The 22,949-nt window shown below is 34.3% G+C and overlaps 3 protein-coding genes across 3 annotated transcripts; 2 read left to right on the top strand and 1 right to left on the bottom strand.

Annotated features, from left to right (window-relative positions):
* The first annotated feature begins 5,017 nt into the window (after nucleotides 1-5,017).
* On the top strand, nucleotides 5,018-9,403 carry LOC130970687 (SWR1 complex subunit 2). The gene is made up of 10 exons (XM_057896845.1): nucleotides 5,018-5,314; nucleotides 5,473-5,519; nucleotides 5,615-5,915; nucleotides 6,232-6,313; nucleotides 6,420-6,539; nucleotides 6,630-6,698; nucleotides 7,154-7,196; nucleotides 7,851-7,916; nucleotides 8,550-8,747; nucleotides 8,831-9,403. The coding sequence occupies exons 1-9, from the start codon at nucleotides 5,102-5,104 to the stop codon at nucleotides 8,737-8,739; spliced, it is 1,131 nt and encodes a 376-aa protein (XP_057752828.1). The 5' UTR covers nucleotides 5,018-5,101; the 3' UTR covers nucleotides 8,740-8,747; nucleotides 8,831-9,403.
* A 3,736-nt stretch (nucleotides 9,404-13,139) lies between these two features.
* LOC130968668 (tobamovirus multiplication protein 3) lies at nucleotides 13,140-17,297 on the top strand. The gene is made up of 11 exons (XM_057894063.1): nucleotides 13,140-13,522; nucleotides 13,695-13,785; nucleotides 13,881-13,933; nucleotides 14,024-14,116; nucleotides 14,218-14,289; nucleotides 14,897-14,969; nucleotides 15,067-15,112; nucleotides 15,800-15,863; nucleotides 15,973-16,026; nucleotides 16,111-16,188; nucleotides 16,805-17,297. Exons 1-11 carry the CDS (start codon nucleotides 13,328-13,330, stop codon nucleotides 16,895-16,897), a joined length of 912 nt encoding a protein of 303 aa, XP_057750046.1. The 5' UTR covers nucleotides 13,140-13,327; the 3' UTR covers nucleotides 16,898-17,297.
* A 1,447-nt stretch (nucleotides 17,298-18,744) lies between these two features.
* On the bottom strand, nucleotides 18,745-22,493 carry LOC130968609 (zinc finger CCCH domain-containing protein 17). Its single transcript, XM_057893966.1, has 3 exons — nucleotides 22,073-22,493; nucleotides 21,073-21,183; nucleotides 18,745-20,958 (listed from the first exon to the last, which is right to left on the bottom strand). The coding sequence occupies exons 1-3, from the start codon at nucleotides 22,208-22,210 to the stop codon at nucleotides 19,102-19,104; spliced, it is 2,106 nt and encodes a 701-aa protein (XP_057749949.1). The 5' UTR covers nucleotides 22,211-22,493; the 3' UTR covers nucleotides 18,745-19,101.
* Between the last annotated feature and the right edge of the window lie 456 nt (nucleotides 22,494-22,949).

Raw genomic sequence — 22,949 nt, 5'->3', positions numbered from 1 at the left:
AATAATTAAAGAAAAATTAAAAAAATTAGATGATCCATTCTCCATATGCAAGTCTCTGAAAAAGTTTTATAATAAATTCATAGATTTTTCTAGAAAATAAAATATTAAACAAATCTAACAAAAATTTGAAAAAGACTGAATAAGTAAAAAAAAATATATCATATAAGTTGTCAGAAAATTAACACACTAAAATTATCCATAAAGATTTGTAGCTTATAATATTATCATTCATCTTTTATTATTGCAATTTTTAAAGGCTTATTTAACACATTTTTTTAAATCCATCGCAAAATTTTTAAGGATTTTATTTAAAATTAATAAATTAAATATTATATTTATAATTATATATTTTTTAAATTATTTATATTTTTATTTTATTTATCTCATTTGCACTAACAATAAAATAAATATACATATAATTTAAGTATAACATAAATAAAATTTGTATCTCGTTTATAATTATAAGATCATGCTATTTGACAATTAAAATAGATATAATTTATTTAAATTTAAATTATGTCAATTTAATTTAATTCTTTAATATATCTAATTTAATTCAAATTGTTATAATTTGCTGTTAAATTCTGCATATGATAATTTATTAGTCAATGATAAATTTTTACATAGAGCTTAAATTTATGACGAATTAGTTTTTAGTATATCACATTAAAAATATTGTGAAAAATAAAAAAAAGTTATAATTTACATAATTACATTATATCAATTTGAATTTATTTTTTAATCCAATCTAATTCAAATTATTGTGATTTGATTTTATTATTTTATATCCTTTCAAATTTTATAATTTTTTATTAGTAGTTCTTTTATAGAATTGAATTACATCCTATTCAAATTGGTAATGTTAGAGAGACAAAAAAAACTAGGCAGAACTTCTCTTATTTAACTTTTATTAATTACTGCAGTAATTAATAAAAATTAAATAAGACAAGTTCTGACAGATTTTGACTAAAATTTTTTGTTACCAAATATTTTCAATTTAAATTTTAACTTTTAAAAAAATTATAATTAAAAAATTCTAAATCATTGATTGATTTTTCAAATCTAAATAAATCGAGTCAAAATAAAATATAATAATTTAAATGTAATAAATTAAAAAATAAATTCAAATCATATAATACCATTTATAATCTATATAATCAAATCAAACAAAGAAACACCATAAACCCTTCGTCTTGAGTGTTACCCTCTCCGAGACAGAAAGAAAGCGAAACTATCAACCACGAAGATGGATAGGATCAGTTTGTTACCGAACTCTATCCTTTGCAACATTCTCTTATACCTCCCAACAAAATAAGTTGTGACTACCAGCATCCTCTCTCGCAAGTGGCTCCATATTTAAAAAGATCTTCAAGTCCTTGACATAGATGATACACTCTTTTGGTCCTTTCTGAAATGAGAAGATCGATTTGATTCGTATGTGAATGCTATTCTAGCTCAGCGCAATACAGATTGTCCCATTGAAAAGTTCCGCCTCACTTGCTATCAAATTGCAGAGAGTCTCATATTAACATGGTTTAATGTTGTCATTGGTCCCTATCTTCAAGAACTGCATCTCAAAATTAGTCTAATATTTAGAACTAACTTACCTGAAGCCATACTCACTTGTCCATCACTTAAATTCCTTGCTTTGAAACGAGAGTCTTCTTTGTATTCGAGAGTTTTTAAATGTTTATCTGCCATCCCTCAAGAACTTAGAGTTGGGTACCCTTTTTATGGATCCCGCAAAATTTTATCCGACTGTTCTTGAAAATCTTAAACTCTTTCTACAAAGTCACAATTTTTCTTTTGTTTTTTATGTACTCACAATCCAGATGCCTCACACATTGAAAAGTTTAATCTTTGAAGATAACAGTACCGTGTGTAATAATATTAGCCATCGTGTGATAGATACGCCATTTCTTGAATACCTCGATATGAAATAATCGCGAAATCTAAGGTACACGTTTCATTTATTAATTTTCCTAACATGGTGGAGGCACATCTTGATATTCTTCATGATGGTGTGATAAATTTTATTGGAGATGTGCCGCAGAAAAAAGAACTATAAATTTCAAGGTGCCAGAGGTTATTTGGAGGCAGGTATTACCACTGACTGTTAAAATTCTGTTTCCCCTTTTGTGCACATATTATGGCGTTAAGTTTTGCGACAATTGCCTGTGTCACGGACTGGTGGTATTCTTGACCACATCGACACGTATGCACGGACGGACGCAATCAGGAAACCATATATATGACTAGTTTCTAGATAATGTCGGATTGCGGGTAGTCAACCGACGCATAAGCTCATGGCCTGCATAGGACTATGCATGCATCATACTTGATTGCTGCATTTATTTGTGATTATGATTTATCTCTACTTCATGTACTTTGTGTTTGTTTACTATTCTGCTATATACTTGTGTTTGTACTTGTTTATGTGACTTACCGACCTAACTGCGCAAAGTCTTAGACTTAGGCTACGGAATCTCTTAGGATTCCTGTGTTGTACCCTGTTGGGAACCTTAAGTTCTCATCCCTTACGTTCCTGTTTCTGCAGATACAAACCGGTGAGATCTTCTTTGAATTTCCAGCATTGAGACTAGCAAGGAGCAGTAGCATTACTGGAGAATCAGAGGCTCAGAGCGACTTCTTTTACATCTACACAGTACTTTTGCGTTTCTTCAGCTACCAAGAATCGATGTCCAGTAATAGTTATAATAGTAGCAGTAGTAGTAGTCGTATTTGCCTTCGCTATGTATATACTTTTAGAGGGTTAGATGCTTTTATAAATACCTATATAAATAAGTTAGAATGGGTTCCAGAATAGAGTGACTCTTGTGAGTCGAGACCTGATAATATAAATATGGAGTCTGTAAATATTTTCATTAATAAGCAACGACGTAATCCGGTGTGAATTATGATGTACTAAATAAGCCTTCGAACATATATGTATGATATTACTATATTTTCTGTATGTTCTATGTTTCATGTGGATATTATCTATTTAACTATTACTTATTTCATTGTATCTATATATCTGATACGTGATATTGACTAGTGTTACAGGCTCATATGTATATATTTAATATAAGGTATAGAGTCTCTAAGAAAAGTTGTGTAGTAGCGTCTGGCGGCTAGCATTGGTCATGACGTACTAGAAATTGAGTTGTTACACCAAAAATAAAATGACGTCGTTTTGGCAGTCCAACGTAGCTTTCAGTGTGGCCTCCGTCCGTTCATGTCATCTTTTTGTCATCAAAAAGTATTTTCGGGACGACAGCAAACTAACATTGCTAAGTTCAAGGAGAAACGTGGGGCATTTGAAAGTTGAGGGACGACTTTTGAAGTTCGATTGTAAGTTTAAGGACCACTTTTATATTTAATTATAAAATTAATTACTATATATTTATAATTTATTCATAAATATATATAATTTAATTTATTTTTAATTTATATTTTATATTTTAATAATTGGTTTTAGTGGCCGTTGATTTTGTTTACAACTGATTTTCTTTTCCCCCGTTATTTTAGTATTTCTTTCTATTTTTAAATTTGTTTTCACGTCTCTAAAGATTCTTTTTGAAAGGATTGATATATAATATGGTGGGTTCTGTACTAATAAAAAATTATAGGTTTTGCTTAACTATATTGTAAGACCATATTTCAAAAGCTCTGTAATCTGTAAAATGAAAAGTTTAACTAACAATTATTAAACAATTAACTATTTTTTATATTTCTAATACATTTAATATATTAAAAATTTGAAACTTTTTATTATTATATTTGTGTCCTTGGAATATAAATTAGTTAATTCTAATATAATACTTTAAAAGATCATTTCACGTGATATTAGTTTATTGTCAATTTTAATTTGATAAAATATATATTCTAAGCATAAATTAATTTAAATTGATCAAATAATTAACTCTCTCATCCATTCAAATAAGTATTATAAATTCAAACATTGTATTGTGTATATAATAATTATTGACCAATGACAAATATTTAAATTTTATTTAGATCCGTAATAAATTAACCTTTAATCTATTAAAAGATATTGTGTACAATAAAAAAATATATTCTAAGAAGTTAACCAAGACATAAACATGAATTTAATTTGCTACACTAGATCAAAAAGTATTTTATACAAACAATTAATTACAATATTGTTGTATATAATTAATTTTTAAATTTAGTATTTAAAAATTATTTAAATCTATAATGCATTAAAATTTAAAATATCTATCAAATACATATTTTAAATAAAAGTAAATAGACAAAAATAAACATAAAAAAATTTAAAGTGAATAAAAATACACTCAAAAGGTCATAAATATCAGAGTATATCCTAAAAATTATTTTTCATAGACAAAAGCAATATTCCGTTAGTAGATTTGTAAAACTAGTGTGTATTTTTATTTATCAAAATCAATTTATTAAATGTATTTTAATATTTATGAACTTTGATATGTATTTTTATCTATCCTAAACTTATTCATGTGTATTTTTATCCATATATTATTTAATTAAAAACCAAACAAAGAAATCTTAATAAAAAATATTCAAATAAAAATATCTTTGTATAAAAATAATATTTGAAATTCAGTAGATAATTTAATATATTTAGCTATTTAACTAAATAACATGTATTTACATATCAACTAGAATATATTTTATTTTTGTGTACAATATTCTTCAATTTAACAAGTTAAGAACTAATTAAAATTTTAAATAGGATATCATTTTCTTTTAGCACTGTAGTGCTGGACCTATTACCTAACCTTTGGTTGCAACTGTCCTCACCCACAAATTTTCAGTTGTGTTTTTGGCAACCACAATATTTGAGTAAACTTTTGGTAAATTGAACGGGCCCAAAGCCCAACATGTTTGTGAGGCTCCAAGCCTGCAATCCACCGGTTCAAACTTCAACCAATAATACCGGCCCAAAAAAAAAGTTGTCGAGCTCCACTACTAGTACTAGGACAGGTTTAGGCGTTTAGCAGACTTGAGCGTGCCATTTTGATTCGAGTCCCAATCCCCGAATTACCAAAGAAGTGTTGCGAACCCCCAGCCATCGAGTCCCTTCCGTCTCCGGCGAGCCATGGAGAGCTCGGAGCCGGCGCCACCGGTTGTGCTTCTGGATCGTGCGTCACGCGCCACCAGAGGCAAGAGGATGACGAAGCTTCTCGACGACGAGATTCAGCAGGACGATCTCTTCTGGAACCAGGACGCCCTCAAAGACGAAGAGGAAGACGACAACTACGTCGAGGAAGCTGAGGTTGCCGACGAATTCGATAGCGACTTCAATGACGAGGTATGCCTCTCTCTCTCTCTCTCACACACACACACACACTTAATTTCAACGATTGTGGTTCTATAAATTGTTAGGAAGTAGGAACTCTCAGTTTAGAATTAGGAGCTAACGCTTTCTGCAATGACTTTTGTTCTCACCCAGCTGTTGCTCATTCGTAGGAATCTGAACCTGATGATCAGCCTGATAATGATATTGCTGATGAAAGGTTTTATCCTGTTTCTCATCATGACTAGGGTTCTTTTAAACAATAGCATTTTATAATTCTAAAGGTCTTTTAACCCCAAATATTCGCATTTTTAGGGTACATAAAAAGAAGCGGCTAATATTTCCGGGGAAGAAATTGCCAAAGCCGAAGAAGAGTAAAAAGAAGCAGAAGGTTTTGTCTAAGTTGGAACGTTCTCCCAATGATGATGATGATGACGACGTTGAGGACAATGACGATGATGATGATGATAAACCAGACAAGGAGCCAGTTCCTGAGGAACACCATGATACACGCGATGATGGAGGGGAAAAGATAATCAGGAAGTCCACTAGAACTGCCGTGATTGTTCGGCAGGCAGAGAGAGATGCCATACGTGCTCTGCAAGCATCCATGAAGGTTGGCAATTGTGCTTCTTGTTAATCAATGCGTTCCCTGTTTTTTGTTTGGTATTTGTTTTCTCTTTTTCAATTATAGTTTCAGGCATGCTGTGGCATTTTTTCACTTTAGAGCCTAGTAACACTAGGATAGTTTCCAAGAGAAATTCGATTAATTTATGGTGTAAACATTGTAAGTTATGCTCAATGGTCTGGCAATTATATTTCGCAAATTCTGTAATCTGTATTACGGGTATTACCTGGCCTATAATATTGACTCCAAGGCAGTGAGGCTTGTGCTTATATGTTCTTGGTTTGAATTGCTATTCATTTTCCAGCCACAGACAGTCAAAAAAAAGAAGGAAGGTGAGGAGAAGAGAATGACACAAGAGGAAATGCTTTTAGAAGCTGCTCAAACAGGTCGAGATTATATCGCTTAACATATATTGGTTGTTTTAATGTTAGTTTTCTATCTTGACCTTCTAAAGGCCCAGCACAATTCTCAATTGTAATTTTTACTTTGCAGAAATTATGAACCTGAGAAATTTGGAGCGTGTTTTAGCTAGGGAGGAAGAAGTTAAGAGAAAAGCAATTGTGCATAAAACTGTCTATAATGGACCACAGATACGATACATTTCAAAGGATGGTAAGAATGATTCAATGCATAACAACTTTCACCTTGGACACTGCATTTTATACGCATTTCACTTCATATAGTAATCTGTTAATTTTTCAGGTTATACATATTTAGAGTTCATTAAGGGATCCTCATTTCACTCTGATATTGCCACGACACCTGTACAATGTGAGTTCCTTATATTCTAACAGTAAAAGATTACATGAGTTTGACAGTTCAGTTCATTTTTTGTTAAATAAGTTTACATAAGCTGTTTCCCTTAGAAATTGTTGTTGAGGACATATTCGTTATGATGGGTCTTGGTGCATTCTTTTTGTTGGGGATATTGTTTCACTGGATTAGTAATAGTTAATGCTAAGATTGAATTGCTTGGAGTTGCATCTGAATTGTTTTGTTGAGCAAGGAATTTGTCTCAGGGAGAGGGGGGAGGGGGGGGGGGGGGGGGAGGAAGAGGAGAAGAGAGAGAGAGGGGGGGTTCACATAAGTTTCGTTGTTTGTTTGTTTTTCTCTTTCTTTTTTATTTTTATTTTTTAATATCTATTCTGATAAACAAACATTGCCGAAATACTGTTATTTTGAAGGTATCCTTTTATGTATATGATTGTATTTATATTTGTTTTCAGATCCAGAGCAACCTCTTTGTGCAATTACTGGTTTGCCTGCCAAGTAAGAGCTCATTTCCGAGTTTGATGGTTACTATGTTATTTCTTTACTATCCTGGTGGGGATGACAGAAGCATATGTGTGCCATTTGGAACTGCAAGTATAGTGGTTCTTCATACGACATCTACTGGACATTCTTTTAGGTTTTACCCTTGCTTGTCTGTGGGTTCATCTATAAAGTCCCTGGGTGTGTTTTTCTCCCTCTAATAGGATTTGTTGTTTAACTTGAAAAATTGATTTAGTATAAGACGAGATGGTCTTCTGAAAGCTTATCAGTGTGTTTTTTACATGGAATGATCAGTTTTATGAATTACACCAAATTGCTTTCTTCCAGTTTGTTTGTTGTAATAAAATCTCAGGTGTTATGCCCTAGGTTATGTTTTCTTCATCTTCTGAACTTCTGGTGTATCCTTCTTCAGTTTCCTTCTCTCCTGGAAACTTGAATTCCCTCCAGAAAGCATTATACTTTCTTGTTAAACCCTAGCTGATTATTGCTTGGATTTTCTAATTCCATTATGCCAAACTCAACTGGGAAAATGTGAACATAACCACTGCTGTAATTGTCATGCATTATCAGTAGGTCACTAGAAATATTTTTCTGAGCCTTTTGCCACTACATTCCTCATGTTGCTAAAGAATTCTCCCTGGAATAATGCAGGTACCGTGATCCAAAGACAGGGCTGCCATATGCCACTAAAGAAGCTTTTAAAGAAATCCGACAACGGTATGACTATTATTGGTTACACATCTTTCTCGATGAATGTACAATTTTGCCAATTCTCCTTTTTCAAAATTTTCAGCATTATATATTTCAATTTGTTCTTTTTTTAAGGTTACATGTGTGCAAAACTTTGAGACTAAAGTAAATTTCTGAAGGATTTTTTTGTTTTTGGCTCATCTCTTTTTCCCTTTTTTCCCCTCCTAGGATGGTTTGGTCTAGTATTCCATAGAAAGACGATCGCTAGCTAGTTCATCCTGAAAGTTTAATACTTAGCAAGACATCAAAAGCAATAAATAAGCACACATGGCATCTTAAGAGGAATGGAAAATTGTTGCTCAATATTTTCTTTATTTGGATTTTATCTCAATTTATTTATTGCTTTTTGTTTTCCATTATGCATGAAATCTATTCATACAGTGATGGGAAAGCTAAATGATGTTTTGGCATGGCAATATCAATCAAATATGTTGCTTATTAAATAATATTCTAGGGGCTACCCTAGCTGATCATAATAGTGGGCAACTTGCATGTTTTTGTACTTTTATCTTGGTATCGCTTAGATCATCTTGTGGAAAGTAGGTATTGGAATTGATTGTTGGCTAGTTGATTTCAATCAACATATTTTTTCTTTTGCAGGTTTGCGGAGGAAAATGCTAACAATAGAAAGCAAATGGCCATGGGGATCTTGTATGATTCAGTTTCTGGTTGTGGTTTTTCACTTAAGCAGAAGAGATCAATGGTGCCAGACAAAAGTGTACATACAAATTTTAGGCCATATGCCCGCTTCCGAAGAATGCCTGCTTCAGAAGACGAAGATTCTGACTAGCTTCTTTGGTAATTGAATTTTCTTTTTCTTCAATGTTTGATTATATGTCATTATCTACTCTAATGTCACAATGGTGGTGCATGATTTTCAGTTCTACTTCATGTATCTGGCTGGACCTTGGATTGGCTCAATTATAGTACCCCAGGATTTAAGGTCTGGCTCCGTTTGCAAAGAACAATTTACCTTTGGACACTCTTCTCTCCATAGCATACTCCTATCTGATAAGATATATGATAGATAAGAAATTCCTTTCACACTTTATCATATACATCTTTGGGATAAGCATTGAGTGTCGCGGTGATAGGTTTTCATGGCTTTATGAAATAGAGAAAAAAAAAAAAAAAAGAGAAAAGGGCACGCCACCCTTACAATATAATCATCTATGTAACATAGAATGGCCATCCTCAAAACAGGAACAAGGGGTGAAGATTGAGACATCCATTCATTAAGAATAAGAAATTATTGATAAGTCTTGGACGAAAAGCTGTACAGCCAGAGAGGCAACAACATGAGTAAAAGAATCAGCTAGTTTGTATGGATAGAAAAATATTATTATGACCACGTGACACATGCGAGTGAGTTGTAAATAGATTGAATTCCATATATTATAGACGTTATAGTTATACTTATTTAACTATTTGTTAATTAAAAGTTTAATTTTAAATGAGAGGTTGAATTAACTTAAATGATTATTCCAAAACTGTACGATTTGTTTTTTGTGATAAGGAAAGCGTATAACCTATTACGACAGTAGCTAAACTAATTTTATACAACATGTACAGTAAAATTCATAATTTCATATTTATTACAACTAAAAATACATAATTATTTTAGCAATTATTAATAAATTTTAAATAAGATCATTTTAAACTATTTCTTAAATTTTATTGAACTTTTTAACTTAGGTGTACATTGTGGTTCATTTTTTTCTATACAAAAAAGATATGTAGATTTTTTGCAGGTATTGCAGGTTTAACACGCACGTTACGTGTTAATTTAGCATGCATGAAGTGTGATGGACACGTTGTAAGCATCAGAAGCAAGTTGGTGCGAGCTGCTGTTTTGGAATGAGTGCGAGCCACGACATTCACTCCTATGCCAAATAAACCACAGGTTAAGCAGGCCATCTATCTCTTTACAATCGTATCATGATGCACAACATAGTGACTTGTAAAGATGTGCAAGAGTTACAAATGCGAATCTACTCAAAATTTTGGAAATGTGATAGATACTTCATGTGTCAATTTATCTATGAAGAGGATGGTACCTAGCCGACAGAAGATGTGACATCTAACATATCGCTGAACAGACTCCCAAGAATTTAAAAGCTGTTTGTTTTTGATATGAAGAACTTAGGACAACTTTACGTAACTTTTGGAGGAACTACTCACAATGGGTTCGTTGTCAAAAATCACGAGGCTCTAGTTGACCAAAAAGTTACAACTGCTATTGGTTCAACGGCCACAACCTCTCCATCAATCGGTAGGACATATATATATGCCACGTTTTCGAGTGTTATCGTAACCTTATCGACCAGTAAAACGAAGGTGTGAGTTTTCGGCCTCTATTAATAAGAGTATCTAGCAACGTGAAATGTCCTCTGATCTTCCCAATTCTTGAAATGTGATAGAATCTCGTTGTCTGTAAGGCCTGATCAATCGCCAGATGCTACATCTTTGGTGGATCAAGTTTATGGGATAGAAGGTTCCTGTAAACTTGGTACAACCAAAATACACAAAATAATTAATATTAAATTTTATAATATTTATTAATTTTAATAATTATAATAAATAAATTAATAATATTAAAATAGAAAATAAAAAATATATAAATTTAAAAAATTTTAATTTTTATATTTATATTACTTATTAATTTTAATAAATGCCAATTAGAATAAAATACTAATATTTTAACAAAAAATAAAATAAAAATTAATTACAAAAAATTCAAATTTTTATTAATATTTATAAAAATATTAGTTTTAATAATTACAAATTAAAATAAAACAAAAATAATATTAAAACAGAAAATAAAATATAATGATAATAAATTCAAAAAATATTTTTTATATTAATTATTCATACCCTAGCTCAAAAAATATAGTCAAGCCCAAAATGAATAGAAGCTTACTCAAGAGATCCAACTACTACACCTATTGGACTTCATAGAAGTTGGGCGCGATGATGCCAGTTCACCTCTACTTATATGAATAAGTAACTAACTCCTAAGATATCTCTTAAAAGGGAGATCTCAATAACTTTCCTAACAAAAGAGAACGGTTATCCTCCCTCAAAAAGGAGGAACTACTCTAAAAGGTAATTATCTATTCTACTATAAATACACTGATATCCTCATGTATTCTTCGAGCTCAATCTGCTAAAGAACCTACTTTGAACCCTTGCTAACTTAAGCATCGGAGTCCCTTACAGGTATCACCCTTCACCTCTTCACGAGAAACTCGGACGGCGACACCTCGGCTCCTATACAAGTTGGATACTGTCACAGAAAAAGCCTGAATCTCACGTTCAAATAATTCTCGGAACATTTATATTTGTTATTACTTTTAGTACATACAAATGTAAATTAGAATAAAATAATAATATTATAACAGAAAATAAAATAAAAATAATTAAAAATTCAAATATTTTTATTAATATTTTTTATTATTTATTAATTTTAATAATTAAAAATTAAAATAACATAATAATATTATAATATAAAATAAAAAAATTACTATTGAGAATTTCAAAAATTTTCTTTTTTATATGTATATTATTTTTTAATTTTAATAATTAAAATAAATTTATAATATTATATTATAACAAAAAATAAAAAAATTACAGCATATCTAAAAAACAAATTTATTAATAATTATTAAAATAATAACAAAAAATAAAATAATTATAACAAAAAATAAAAAAATAACAATATTATCATCACAGAAAATCTAAAAAACATAAATCAAATAATTAATTATACTAGTATTGCTAATAATAATATTAACCAAAATAATTACATTCAAGATATTAATTAAATAATAAATTTTAAATTAGCGAAAATAATAAACTTATGAAATTATATTGACTCAAATAGTTGATAATATATTCTATTTCCGACGTATAATCACGCTAAGTACACTAAATACGTTCAATAAAACATTAAACTCTTCATTTTTTAAACTCTCTGAACTCAACACTCTCTCAACTCTTTTCGCAATGTGGAGTTTTAACGACTCAGAAGGGAGCTCGGGTGGGAGAATTTTAAAGCCATCTTTTATTGCGGTGCGTGTTTCCGGAGCAGCCATAGTCCCTGCATGCCAACACTGACAATACGCATCAATCGTGTTGGCCAAAAAGTAAAGAAAATTTCGAAGAAGCTGTGCAGAAGTTATCTCTATACCACCTACTGCAACACATTACATGCGTATTGGCTCAGACAATATTATAATTTTATATTATGACATAACACACCATGATAAAATATAACTCTATAACACATAAATATTGTTCATATCGAAAATAATTTCTGAAACACTGTATTGAATTTATTCAAATAATAAATGCCTAAAATAGTACTACTTTGTAATGACTCTTTATCTATCAATATATTCTGACTATACTATCCATGAAGATTAATTGTTTGGGTCACTATTCAAGCTAAATAATCAATTTGATTTGAATCGCATAACCAATGCAGTTATGCAGATGAGGAAATTTGGACAAGCTCATTTAATGTCTCATGAGATTCTAAAATCTAAACTATAGCTTTCAGTTGATCTTCTTGCTCGGCAAATTATACCTTTTTGCCTTACCAAATCAGTCATACTCATATCACTGTCTTTAATTTCTGTTCGAGTCATTTTTGGGAGTCTATCTTTCTAAAGATAAAATTTTCCATTCATGTAAGTTCAACAATTGACCACATTTCAACAATCATGGGTTTAAGCACGATTACATTACATGCGTAATTCCTTTCATGATTACCTTCAACTTGCTCAAAATCTAGTTGATCAAGTTCCACTTTTTAGGGGGGAAAAAGTCATTATCCAATCTTCATTTAAAAAATAAAAAAAATTATACGTGTAGCGTTTTCAATTTTGTTTTTATTTTTATACATAGACAGGTAGATAAAGCAAACAAAAATAAAACTGGGTACAGGATAACCACGTGTTTGTCATTATAAAATAAATAAAATAAAATAATACTAGTAATAATATACCCAAAAATAACAAAAATAATAGCAAATGGCGAGAGTTGCATAAATGATTACGTGTGGGCACCGCTATGCTAGGATATCGGTTTCTCTAACATAGGGAACAGTGACCTCAAACCGGCTACCTCCGGTCACCACCAAAACCAATCCATCATAGGTGCGCCCTCTCCCTTTATTTCCCTCTCGGCTCCCGCCGGCTCTGTCCACAAAGCAAAATAAAAATCAATTATTAAAAAACAAAAAAGAAAAAGAAAAATACAATTTGAATAATTTGATTAGGTTGTGCCATTCTGGTTTCTTCTTCATTCATCATAGAAAAGAGATTGAATCCAGCGCCCCTTCCGATTCCGCATACAGAAGATTCCATTCCGTCCCGATGGTGGCCAGAGGCGTGCCGGCGGAGGTGGCGACCACGGCGGTGTTCTCGGTGGCCGCCGCCCTTAACCTGACCAAATCGTCCTTGTCGTCGTCGTCGAACTGGTGGCACGACATCAACGCATCGTCTGTCTGGCAGGATCGTATATTCCACATCCTCGCCGTCCTCTACGGCATCGTAGGCGCCGTCGCGCTGGTATTCCTCTCTCTCTCTCTCTCTCATACACACACGCGCACAAAACAACCTATTCCTTTTTGGTTCCTCGATTTTTGATCGGTTAGGTTAGGGTTTTCCTTCAGATATAAGATTTATTAAATTATTTATTAATTATCGTAGTTACTTTTTTTGTTTTGTTTGTAATTATTAGGTTCAACTCGTTCGGATACAATTGAGGGTGCCGGAATATGGATGGACGACGCAGAAGGTCTTTCACTTTCTCAATTTTTTGGTGAATGGGGGTTTGTATCATTCAATTCTGAAAATCTCTTTTCTCTTTTTAGTTTGATTGGTTTTTATTATGTGGGCTAATGCATGCTATTTTCTGGTTCTGCAGTTCGATGTCTAGTTTTCGTCTTCCGTCGGAATGTGCAGAAGTTTCAGCCGGAGGTGAATGAATTATTTCAGCTGTTTTCATAATCATAATGTGAATTCTCATAATTATAGCATCTAATAATGGGTCAGGCTTTTGGTGTATAGATTGTTCAACATATCTTACTAGACATGCCAAGTCTTGCTTTCTTCACAACTTATGCACTTTTAGTTCTCTTCTGGGCGGAAATTTATTACCAGGCAAGTTTGATTTGACGTTGATTGCCCTTTTTAAATGGCGTTGTGTTTTGCTATTTCAATGACCTGATTGGTGTTTACCTGCTTTGATGAATGTTTTGTAGGCACGTGCAGTATCTACTGATGGACTCAGACCAAGTTTCTATTCAATTAATGCTGTAGTTTACGTTATTCAGGTGAAAACTCTTGCTCAAGATTTTCTATCTGCTCAGTGCACTAGGTTTGGCTTTTATTATAGGAGGGCCATGGTTTTATACGGCCCTATTCCTTTTTCTGCTTCTATTTCTCAGTGGAAGTAAAGAATAGAATTGACATGAAAGCTACAGTTTTAGCTGTTAAGATTGGTCAGTCTGCCCTATCCTCAGCGGGACCTGTCCCAAACTTTTTCTCAATAGATAAAAAAATGCGCCGACTCCTGTTTGACAAAATATAAGCTCGCCATCCCTCAAGTTACCTGTTATTCCTCGCCCCCATTATTTCTCTCTCTTATAAAAATCATTGGAGGAAAATTAGGAGTTTAGCCCTATGGATGAATGGCATTAGGGATGGCTGTAGTTAAAATGTGTTGGAAGTCAGCTAGTTGAACTATCTAACAGTAATGCACGTAAATCTTTGCAACTGAAAGGTTTAAAATTAATAACCTTTGAGATTTAAATGTTTTGAACTTCGTGTCATCAGTTTTGATGCTCGATTAACATTGATTTGAGGTTTTAAATAGGTGCTACTCTCAGGTTGACTAGGTTCTGAAGCTACTGATAACTCTTCCCCCTTCTTGTGTTTCAGCTTGCTTTATGGTTGTTATTATGGTGGAAACCTATTAGGGTGCTGCTCATCCTGTCTAAGGTGTTCTTTGCAGGTTAGTTATTAAAGAGTTCTCCACCTCCAAAAAGAATAAAATTTAGTATTTTATCGATCATGATTTAATATTCTTGGGTGCATATATTTTGCAACAGGAGTCTCATTGTTTGCAGCCCTTGGCTTTCTTCTCTATGGTGGAAGGTAAACCATTTGTTCCAATTTTCAATTGGATGTGACGTGGTAAGGATTTTGGGATCATTATAACCGATGTTTTCAAAAGAAAACTGGCCGTTTAACCTGTTAATGGAGAGGCTTGTGCTTTAAGATCCAACCAGTCAATATGAGTGCATTTTTCCCAACCAAATATGCCAAAACACTGGATAAACTGGACATTAACCCAAATAAAAAGAAATAAAGGATCTGCTTCAGAAACTTCTTCCTTTCTTTGACCAAAGCTATGAAGTAGGATGCCCTTTGCTAATTAACGCAAACAATTGTTCCTTCAGGAAGTAGTTGCTTTGCAATACAGAAATAAGTGGTAAATGGATTCAGATGTTGAGACTAAAACTAAGTTTCACAACAGATGTTGCAAATAGTATGTGTTGATCCAATGAGCGCTGCAGTTCTAATAAAAATGTTTAACTATAGAGGGGCTTTCAATTTCCTAATGGTTTTGTTGAGGATGAAGATTTGATTGTTTGGAAAATGAACAGGAAGAAGGGATTTAGAAGAAAATTAACCATAAAAGTTATTTTGCCCAAATAAGACACTTATCATGGATTATATTTTACACATCATCTGTGTATTTGCATTGTGTGTATACAACTTTAAATTTTCTTGTTTTCCATCCAGTTTTTGTATCCTATTTTTGATTTTGTTCTTTGACAGACTATTCTTGATGCTGCAACGCTTTCCTGTTGAATCCAAAGGTCGACGGAAGAAGCTGCAAGAGGTATGCAGTTTTTCAATGAAAATTTTCCTAGATCCACTAAGCTCTTCCCTTTCCTCCATCCCTCTCTCCATTCTCCAGGATTTTAATCTACCTGATCTTTCTAATGCAGGTTGGCTATGTGACCACAATATGTTTTTCATGTTTCCTTGTCAGATGTGTTATGGTCAGTTCCTTTTTTTTTTCTTTTATGTACCTTGTTGATTTCATCTTCAATTAGCTTTGATAACTTTTTTTTTTATTGTGTTAGATGTGCTTTGATGCATTTGACGAAGATGCTGACCTTGATGTCCTGTACCATCCCATCCTAAACTTCATCTATTACCTGGTTAGTATGTTTATATTTCATTGTGGTCCTTAAATTGCCATGTTTCTAATTATTCCTTGTTTTTGTGCTTGCAACTCACTATATATGTGGATCCATTTTTTATGCCTCTGGACACTCTTGTTTTGAGCTCATTTTTTGAAAGGTTGGACATATTTCCTGCCTGAGTTTGTCAGACTGATGCATTTCTGGTTAATCTACCTGAGTTTTGAGCTCACTCGTGGGAAGATTGTTTTCAAATAAACCTAATTGGCAAGGGGAAAAATAAAGTCATTGCAATTTCGCCAAAAATCCCATTTGATTTTTGAAAGCGGATAATCCACAAAAGACTTATCCCCCGCGCCACCCCCCCCCCCCCTTTTTTTTTTTTCTTTTCCTCTTCTTCTCTTCTCTCTCTGTCCCTCCCCCTACCCTCTATTTTTTTTTTTTAATTTATTGAGAGCATTGATTGTCACCCTGATGCCCGTTTGTATTAATGATTGCAGTTTTCCCCATGCTTTTGAAATACTTGTGAAAAATGGGAAACTTGGTCTCGTAGGGTTTTAATCTATTGAACGGGTATTTGTAATATTGGTCTTTCAACTAACACCCCTTTGTCTTTTTCACAATTTTGCTGCAGTTGGTGGAAATATTACCTTCTTCCTTGGTCCTTTTCATTTTGAGGAAGTTGCCACCCAAGCGTGGTATCACACAGTACCACCCAATTCGTTGAAAAGTTTGAAAATACGGATAAAACCTAGTCAGGCCATCATTAGTGGCTCTCTGGATGTTTCTCACACTAGAAGGATAACTTCCTGAGGGCGTTCAATCTTTTCTATGTTGAATGACAAAGCTAATATCATGTACTTTATAGTTCTCCCATGAGGTTTGTAGATTTTGAAGTGACATTTTATGGGTCGGTGAACGTGTTGAGCTGTGTTACATATGTGATATTTGTTGTCTCTAGGTGAATTTGGTTGCTCGTTGAGGTTCGGAGATTTAACATTAATGAGCAACCATTTGGGGAGAAGGGAACGCTGATGTATTGTATAATAGAGTTCAAGTCTTGTAACTGCCTCCAGTTGTTGAAATTAATTGTTCCTCTGATTTTTTAGTCAACCTTTCTTTCCTTACTTGTATGAAAGTTTAATCTTACTTTGGGCAAGGGCTTAACAAGGGCTGAGCATAATGAAGATTTCCTTTTCGAAATTACTATACATGTTTGAATGATTAATAGTAGCCACAAGAATCTCAACATTCAACATATTTCATACCATATGGAACAGAAGGATTTCAGTGTGTATAAGAACAAAAGGAGATCGAAGAATTCATACCGGGATTCATATTTTGCCGGAATTTGATAATGCCATGAATTGGAAGCATGCTCTTGGTCGCGTGATCCTGAGGCCATAGCTTGACGAGGAATCACTGTGTTCTAGTGAAATTGGAACATGGCCTATGATTCCATCTTCAATTAGTATTAATATCGAAGATCAACCAGTCCAAACTTGAATGTTTGGTTTGACTTGGTTAACCTAGGAATGGTAGGTTTGAAAATCCTACGAGTTCTGTTATATGTCATGAATAAGATTCGGTTCTAATTGTTACGAAACAATGTGGATAAATCTTATTGGTTACTTAGTGGACACTAACAGAAATCGAGGTTAAAGTTGCTGCCACACTTAGTGCGAAAATTATTGGTGCATAAATAAGTGTGTTTTCCTAATCAAACTCATCTTAGGTTGTTCTTTTTCTAACTGAACCTCTATACCTTCGTATACAGCACCGTCCACGGGGAAACAAACAAATTACTTACTAGAGGCAGCTTTGTGTATTCTAAAGAGAGTTGAGTGAGTGGTCCATGATTTTTGTATATTTGATAAAACGTAATCTCTGTTCAAATTGAATATATATTTTTGCTGACAAATTCCAAGATTAGCGTAACAGGATTTATACGATAATACTGTTGGATTTTCATTCAATAAAAAAACTCTCATTACTGGTGACTGGTGAGCTTTAACCTTCACAGCTTAAAGTCATATTGTGAGTCTAGTTGGATATTTTATACTGCCAATGGATCATAGGTGCATCCTTTTTTTTTTTTTTGGTGAATTCCTAAGTACCCTTCTTTTTTTGTTTTGGTTTGTATTAGGTATCTATTAGGTCGGAAGTCCAATGACTATTCCCTCAGGTATTGCAGAGGTACAAAATGGGCAATCCTCCCAAGCAAACTCCAATTCCATTTCCCATTGAGTATCAAACCGGGAGAGATAGTTAAGAGCTAGACCCTCATCCATGAGTTGGTATTCCAAACTCCAAAGTACCCTTTAATAGGACGTTTTAGACCCGTTTCTGAGTTGGTTAGGGCCGAATACTGTGGACCAAGGTCTAATCGCATGGATTATCCCAATTAACAAATCAATTTGAAGATCTTAAGGGGCTTGTATCCGCTAAAATAAGCTTCAATCTTGGCTGCAATGTATTACAGCTGACTCTCACATTTTTTGCTTTGTTACCCGCTTCGGGTTTCTCTCCCAGGTCCAGGTCGTAACAGCACTATGTGTAACAATACAACAAAGATACAGGAAAAACTGTGGCGTGAATTCGAATATTATTATTAACTTTCTAAGTTACAGGCTTGCACTCTGCATGACACTTGTATGCAGAGAGCATAAGCAAAATGCCCACTGCTTAAATAGAAGTGTCCACTCAATCAGATGATAACACAGTGAAAAAATAGAAAAGAAAAAGATTAATGATCAATACAAGGAAGAAAAACCAAAACAAAAACGATAATGATACCCCACTTCTACAAGCAAATATTAAGCAGAAATGCTGCTCAGTCAGAGAGGGAGAGACCTAGATAAGTTGAGATCCACCAGAACCATATTCATATCAAAGTGCAGATGTTCCATCAGTTCCTCAGCATTTCCATAATTATGTAGTCATCACACCAATCTTCTTAGCAAAGTCATCCCCATCTTCATCCTCCATGTATTCTTGCTCTGGATTTTCCCCCTCATCAACTTGTTCATAATCATATTCCCCCTCGTCAACTTGCTCATAATCATACTCTCCATCCCTCTGATCATCCCCTTCATACTCCTGTTCCTCTGCGGCTTCATCATAGATCATTCCATCCTCATACGACTGATCACGATTTCCCTCATTATTATCTATCTCCCTTCCAGCTGTATCAGTGTCCTGAAGCTTGGTTTCTTCTTCATTAATTAGTGAGTGGTTCTTGGCACCTTCCTTGGCCTCAGGCAATGCTCCATTTTGCGTGTTGGTGACAGCTGTATCATCAGAGCTATGAACAATTTCACTCTGTGAGGATACACCAGCTCCAACTCTTCTCTTTTCCTTCAGAATTTCACTCAGAGGCTTTGGACCATCAAACTGAAAATCACCTTCTGATTGTGACTGTTCCCTTAGACTCTTCCTCTTTCCCAGTGATTGATGCTCCTTATAATCAGAGCTCCTCCCATTCTTAAGTTCAGCAAGGCTTTTAGGTCCGGAAAAATCACTTCTGTCCCCCATTACTTCTCTCCCTATTGATCGTTCCCTGAAATTTCTCCTCTCATCATCCTGCACCCTTCCTCTAATTCTGTCTTGGAGCCTTCCTTGGTGCGGGGTTGGCAACCTTCCAGTTGATAATCTGCTCCTAATTCTTCCTCTGTCTGATTCCCTCTCTGGGTTATCGTCGGCACCACTTGCTGGAAGTTTTATTCTGCCTCGGAAGCGATCATTCAAAGGTAACTGATGCGAATCCTTCCTAGAGGAGAACTGGTGACTTTGTTGATCACCATGGCTGTCAAAGTCATTAGAGACAACAGATTTCAAACCGTTAACCCTTCTGCGCTTAGATAAACGATGTCGGAGATCTGAGACCTCTACATTGTCAGGACTATCAGATCTGCGGTGAGACCTTCTTTCTAAATGGCCTGGGGCCTTTCTATGCTGCTCCCAAGCGTATGGCTCCTGCATGTGATCATATGAGTCGTAGGATTGAGGAACACGAAATCTTTCTTGATCAATATCACGCGCTAAACCATAATCAGCAGAATGCCCCAAGTCATAATCATTCAAAGAGTCCAAGTTCCTTTCATCTGGACCTCTTGCATTACCAAATTCATCTTCCCCATGATAGTAATCAGAATTTCTAAGCTCGTCAGCTACAAGAACATCGAATCCAGGAGAGGATTCTCTGAGGAATTCATCACTGTCCTTACCATTGTGGAAACTATTATCATCTGGCATACGGACTTGATGCAGTCGATTTGAACGGGCAGCAGTAGGCCCGTTAGCCACTGGGGAAATACTTCTCATTTTAAATCTTGAAGCCTCATCATCAAATCCTGCAGGTGGTGGTGCCACATGCTTCTCCTTCACCAATTCAAAATTATTTCTTTGTGGAGCAGTTTCGACCTTTGGGGAAGGTTTAATTTCAAGACGTCCAACTAATTTTGGAATGTTTCCTTGGGAGCTTCTCCTTTCTTGTGCATTTTTATCTCTGCTGCCAAATGGCTTCTTAAGACTTGGAGTCTCAGTTCCCTGGTTAGACACTGGGACCTGATTAACAGCTTTGTTACCAGCAGTAGGATTTGGTCCATGCAAGAAAGCACATCTGTCACCTTTTAAGCAAAGACCCTTCTGAAAGAAAATACAAGGGACAGCCTGTTTAGTGGAATTATAAGGCGCTGCAGGTGCTGCAGGTGTCGCTGCAATCTGTGACGAGGGAACAGATGGCCCAGCAGCAGTGGCTGCCGGTGAACCTAACAAGCCATCAAGTGGCTGCACGTCAAAACAAAAGAGTTATCAGAAGCATAATAAAAAAAAATAACACAGAAAATTGAAAATAGCACACATATTAACAAGCATTATATGATTGTCTACATAGACACTCACCGGATGACGGAAAGCACATTTGGGGTTCAAGCAATTTCCATTCAACCAATACCAGCAATCTCTAGGATTTACCCGAGCATACTCACTATGGCGGTACTCACATTCATTTCCCTGTTCAAATGAAGAAAACAGCAAATCAAAATCATGGATTCTAGATAACTGCTACTTTGTCTGTTAACATAAGATAAAGCATAAAAAGATCACAGTCACGCAGACATTCCAATAAAAGTCATAATTTGCACAAATACAAATAAGGATTTAACCAAATAATCATAAGCGTGGGTAATTAATTACTTTGACTAACGGCATTAACGATAACAGCTTCAAAAATATCTCAAAAGGCAAAGCCCAGCTACTCCAGTGAACAACAACCTTACTAACAGGACACTTTTGCACACTAATCTATCATCATGACTCACATGTACTCTTGTCACTGCCAGGTAATTGTGTTTCATACTTTTACTTTAATTAAAAGGTTCAACCACTAAGCTAATAAATGCTTGCTTTCAAATGCTATCAGAACATAATCCCATATATTGTCACAAAGGCCAGAGAAAACTAAAACAGCAAAGTTTTATTTGAACCAATCGTATATGTTTCTTATACTTTTCCACCTGGATCCCCACAATTCATCTAATCTAATATTTTTTTTAGACAAAAAGAGACAAAAAATAACAGAATTTATTTTTCTCAAACATGTAACATAACATAACAGAATTCTTTATAACTGCCAACAACAATAACGACTTTTGGGAATTTCCCAAACAAATTTCCAATAAAGTAACAAAATTTAAAGACTCCTTTTTTATCGAGATTCATAAGAAAATAAAAATCGCTAAACACTGCACGAATCTGAAACCCTAAAAAGGCAGAATTTGGAGAAGAGGAAACTGTTCCCAGTGAGAGAAGAAGGTAAAGAAAAAAAAAATATTTTCCTTTTCTTTTTTTTTTCCCTCTAGTTTTGAATTAGAAATTAAAAGGAAGGGGTGTGAAAGAGGACCTTTTTGCATGTCAAAGGAGATGCGAGAAAGTAGACGCAATCGGTGTTCCTCTTCAAAGCCTCGTCTTGTGCAGACGAAGGAGGTTGCTGTGGCTGTGGCTGTAGCTGAGGCTGAGGCTGAGGCTGTTGAGCAACCATCGCGGTGGTGGTGGCTGAATTTGAGGGTCGCAAAGCACCCCAACAGAGATCGTGGGAAGAAAGTGGAGAGATCGAACCGAATACGAGAAAAGGAGGTAGATTCGGATACCCTTTCGAGCGAAGAGACGGATCCAATCCAAATCTCACAAAGAGAACTAGAGAGAGAGCCGCCACACAAAATTGGGGTGGAGAGAGAAGGAACTAGAGAGAGAGAGAGAAAGAAACACTGAAACAGAGAGAGAGGAAGAGAGAGAGAGAGAATGTGATGGGCTTTAAGCTAAAGTGGTGAGGTATGGGTTTGGCCTGGTTTGGTTTGCGTCTTGGGTTTGTGTTTGTGTCTATGTTTGTGCTTTTGTAGTTTTGTTATTAGTTGTTACCCCTTTGTAGTTTGTACAGTTGTATCTGCTTTTATTATTATGGATTGTGTTTCTCTCTTATATTATTTACGATTTTGTTTCAGTTGGGGGTTAATGATTCGATTTCGATGTTCTCAACAAAAAGGTGTAACGGAACACTTACCTTTTTTTCTATTGGCTGTTGATTTTCTCTCTCTACTCTAGAGCTAATTTATTGGTGTTTACTTCCTTTATTTATTTTTTTATATATAAAATTATAAAATAAAATAAAATAGTAACACTAAACTACTAATGCTCTAATAGTGGACAAATGAGTAAATAGTTATTTCTGACCATAAAAGATTTAGATGCGGGCAATACTGACCATAAAAAATTAAAACTAA

The sequence above is a fragment of the Arachis stenosperma genome, chromosome 3 (genome assembly GCF_014773155.1).
Source record: "Arachis stenosperma cultivar V10309 chromosome 3, arast.V10309.gnm1.PFL2, whole genome shotgun sequence".
Classification (NCBI taxonomy): Eukaryota; Viridiplantae; Streptophyta; class Magnoliopsida; order Fabales; family Fabaceae; genus Arachis; species Arachis stenosperma.
Note: the sequence above shows the minus strand (reverse complement) of the source record. Positions and strands in the feature narration are given on the sequence as shown.

Coding starts and splice junctions, on each gene's coding strand:
- LOC130970687 (XM_057896845.1), top strand. CDS start 5,102: ATGGAGAGCTCGGAGCCGGCGCCACCGGTTGTGCTTCTGGATCGTGCG. Junction 5,520..5,614: donor AATGATATTGCTGATGAAAG/GTTTTATCCTGT, acceptor TCGCATTTTTAG/GGTACATAAAAAGAAGCGGC. Junction 5,916..6,231: donor CTCTGCAAGCATCCATGAAG/GTTGGCAATTGT, acceptor TTCATTTTCCAG/CCACAGACAGTCAAAAAAAA.
- LOC130968668 (XM_057894063.1), top strand. CDS start 13,328: ATGGTGGCCAGAGGCGTGCCGGCGGAGGTGGCGACCACGGCGGTGTTC. Junction 14,117..14,217: donor GGGCGGAAATTTATTACCAG/GCAAGTTTGATT, acceptor AATGTTTTGTAG/GCACGTGCAGTATCTACTGA. Junction 16,189..16,804: donor TAAACTTCATCTATTACCTG/GTTAGTATGTTT, acceptor ATTTTGCTGCAG/TTGGTGGAAATATTACCTTC.
- LOC130968609 (XM_057893966.1), bottom strand. CDS start 22,210: ATGGTTGCTCAACAGCCTCAGCCTCAGCCTCAGCTACAGCCACAGCCA. Junction 21,184..22,072: donor CTCCTTTGACATGCAAAAAG/GTCCTCTTTCAC, acceptor TCATTTGAACAG/GGAAATGAATGTGAGTACCG. Junction 20,959..21,072: donor AATGTGCTTTCCGTCATCCG/GTGAGTGTCTAT, acceptor TTTGACGTGCAG/CCACTTGATGGCTTGTTAGG.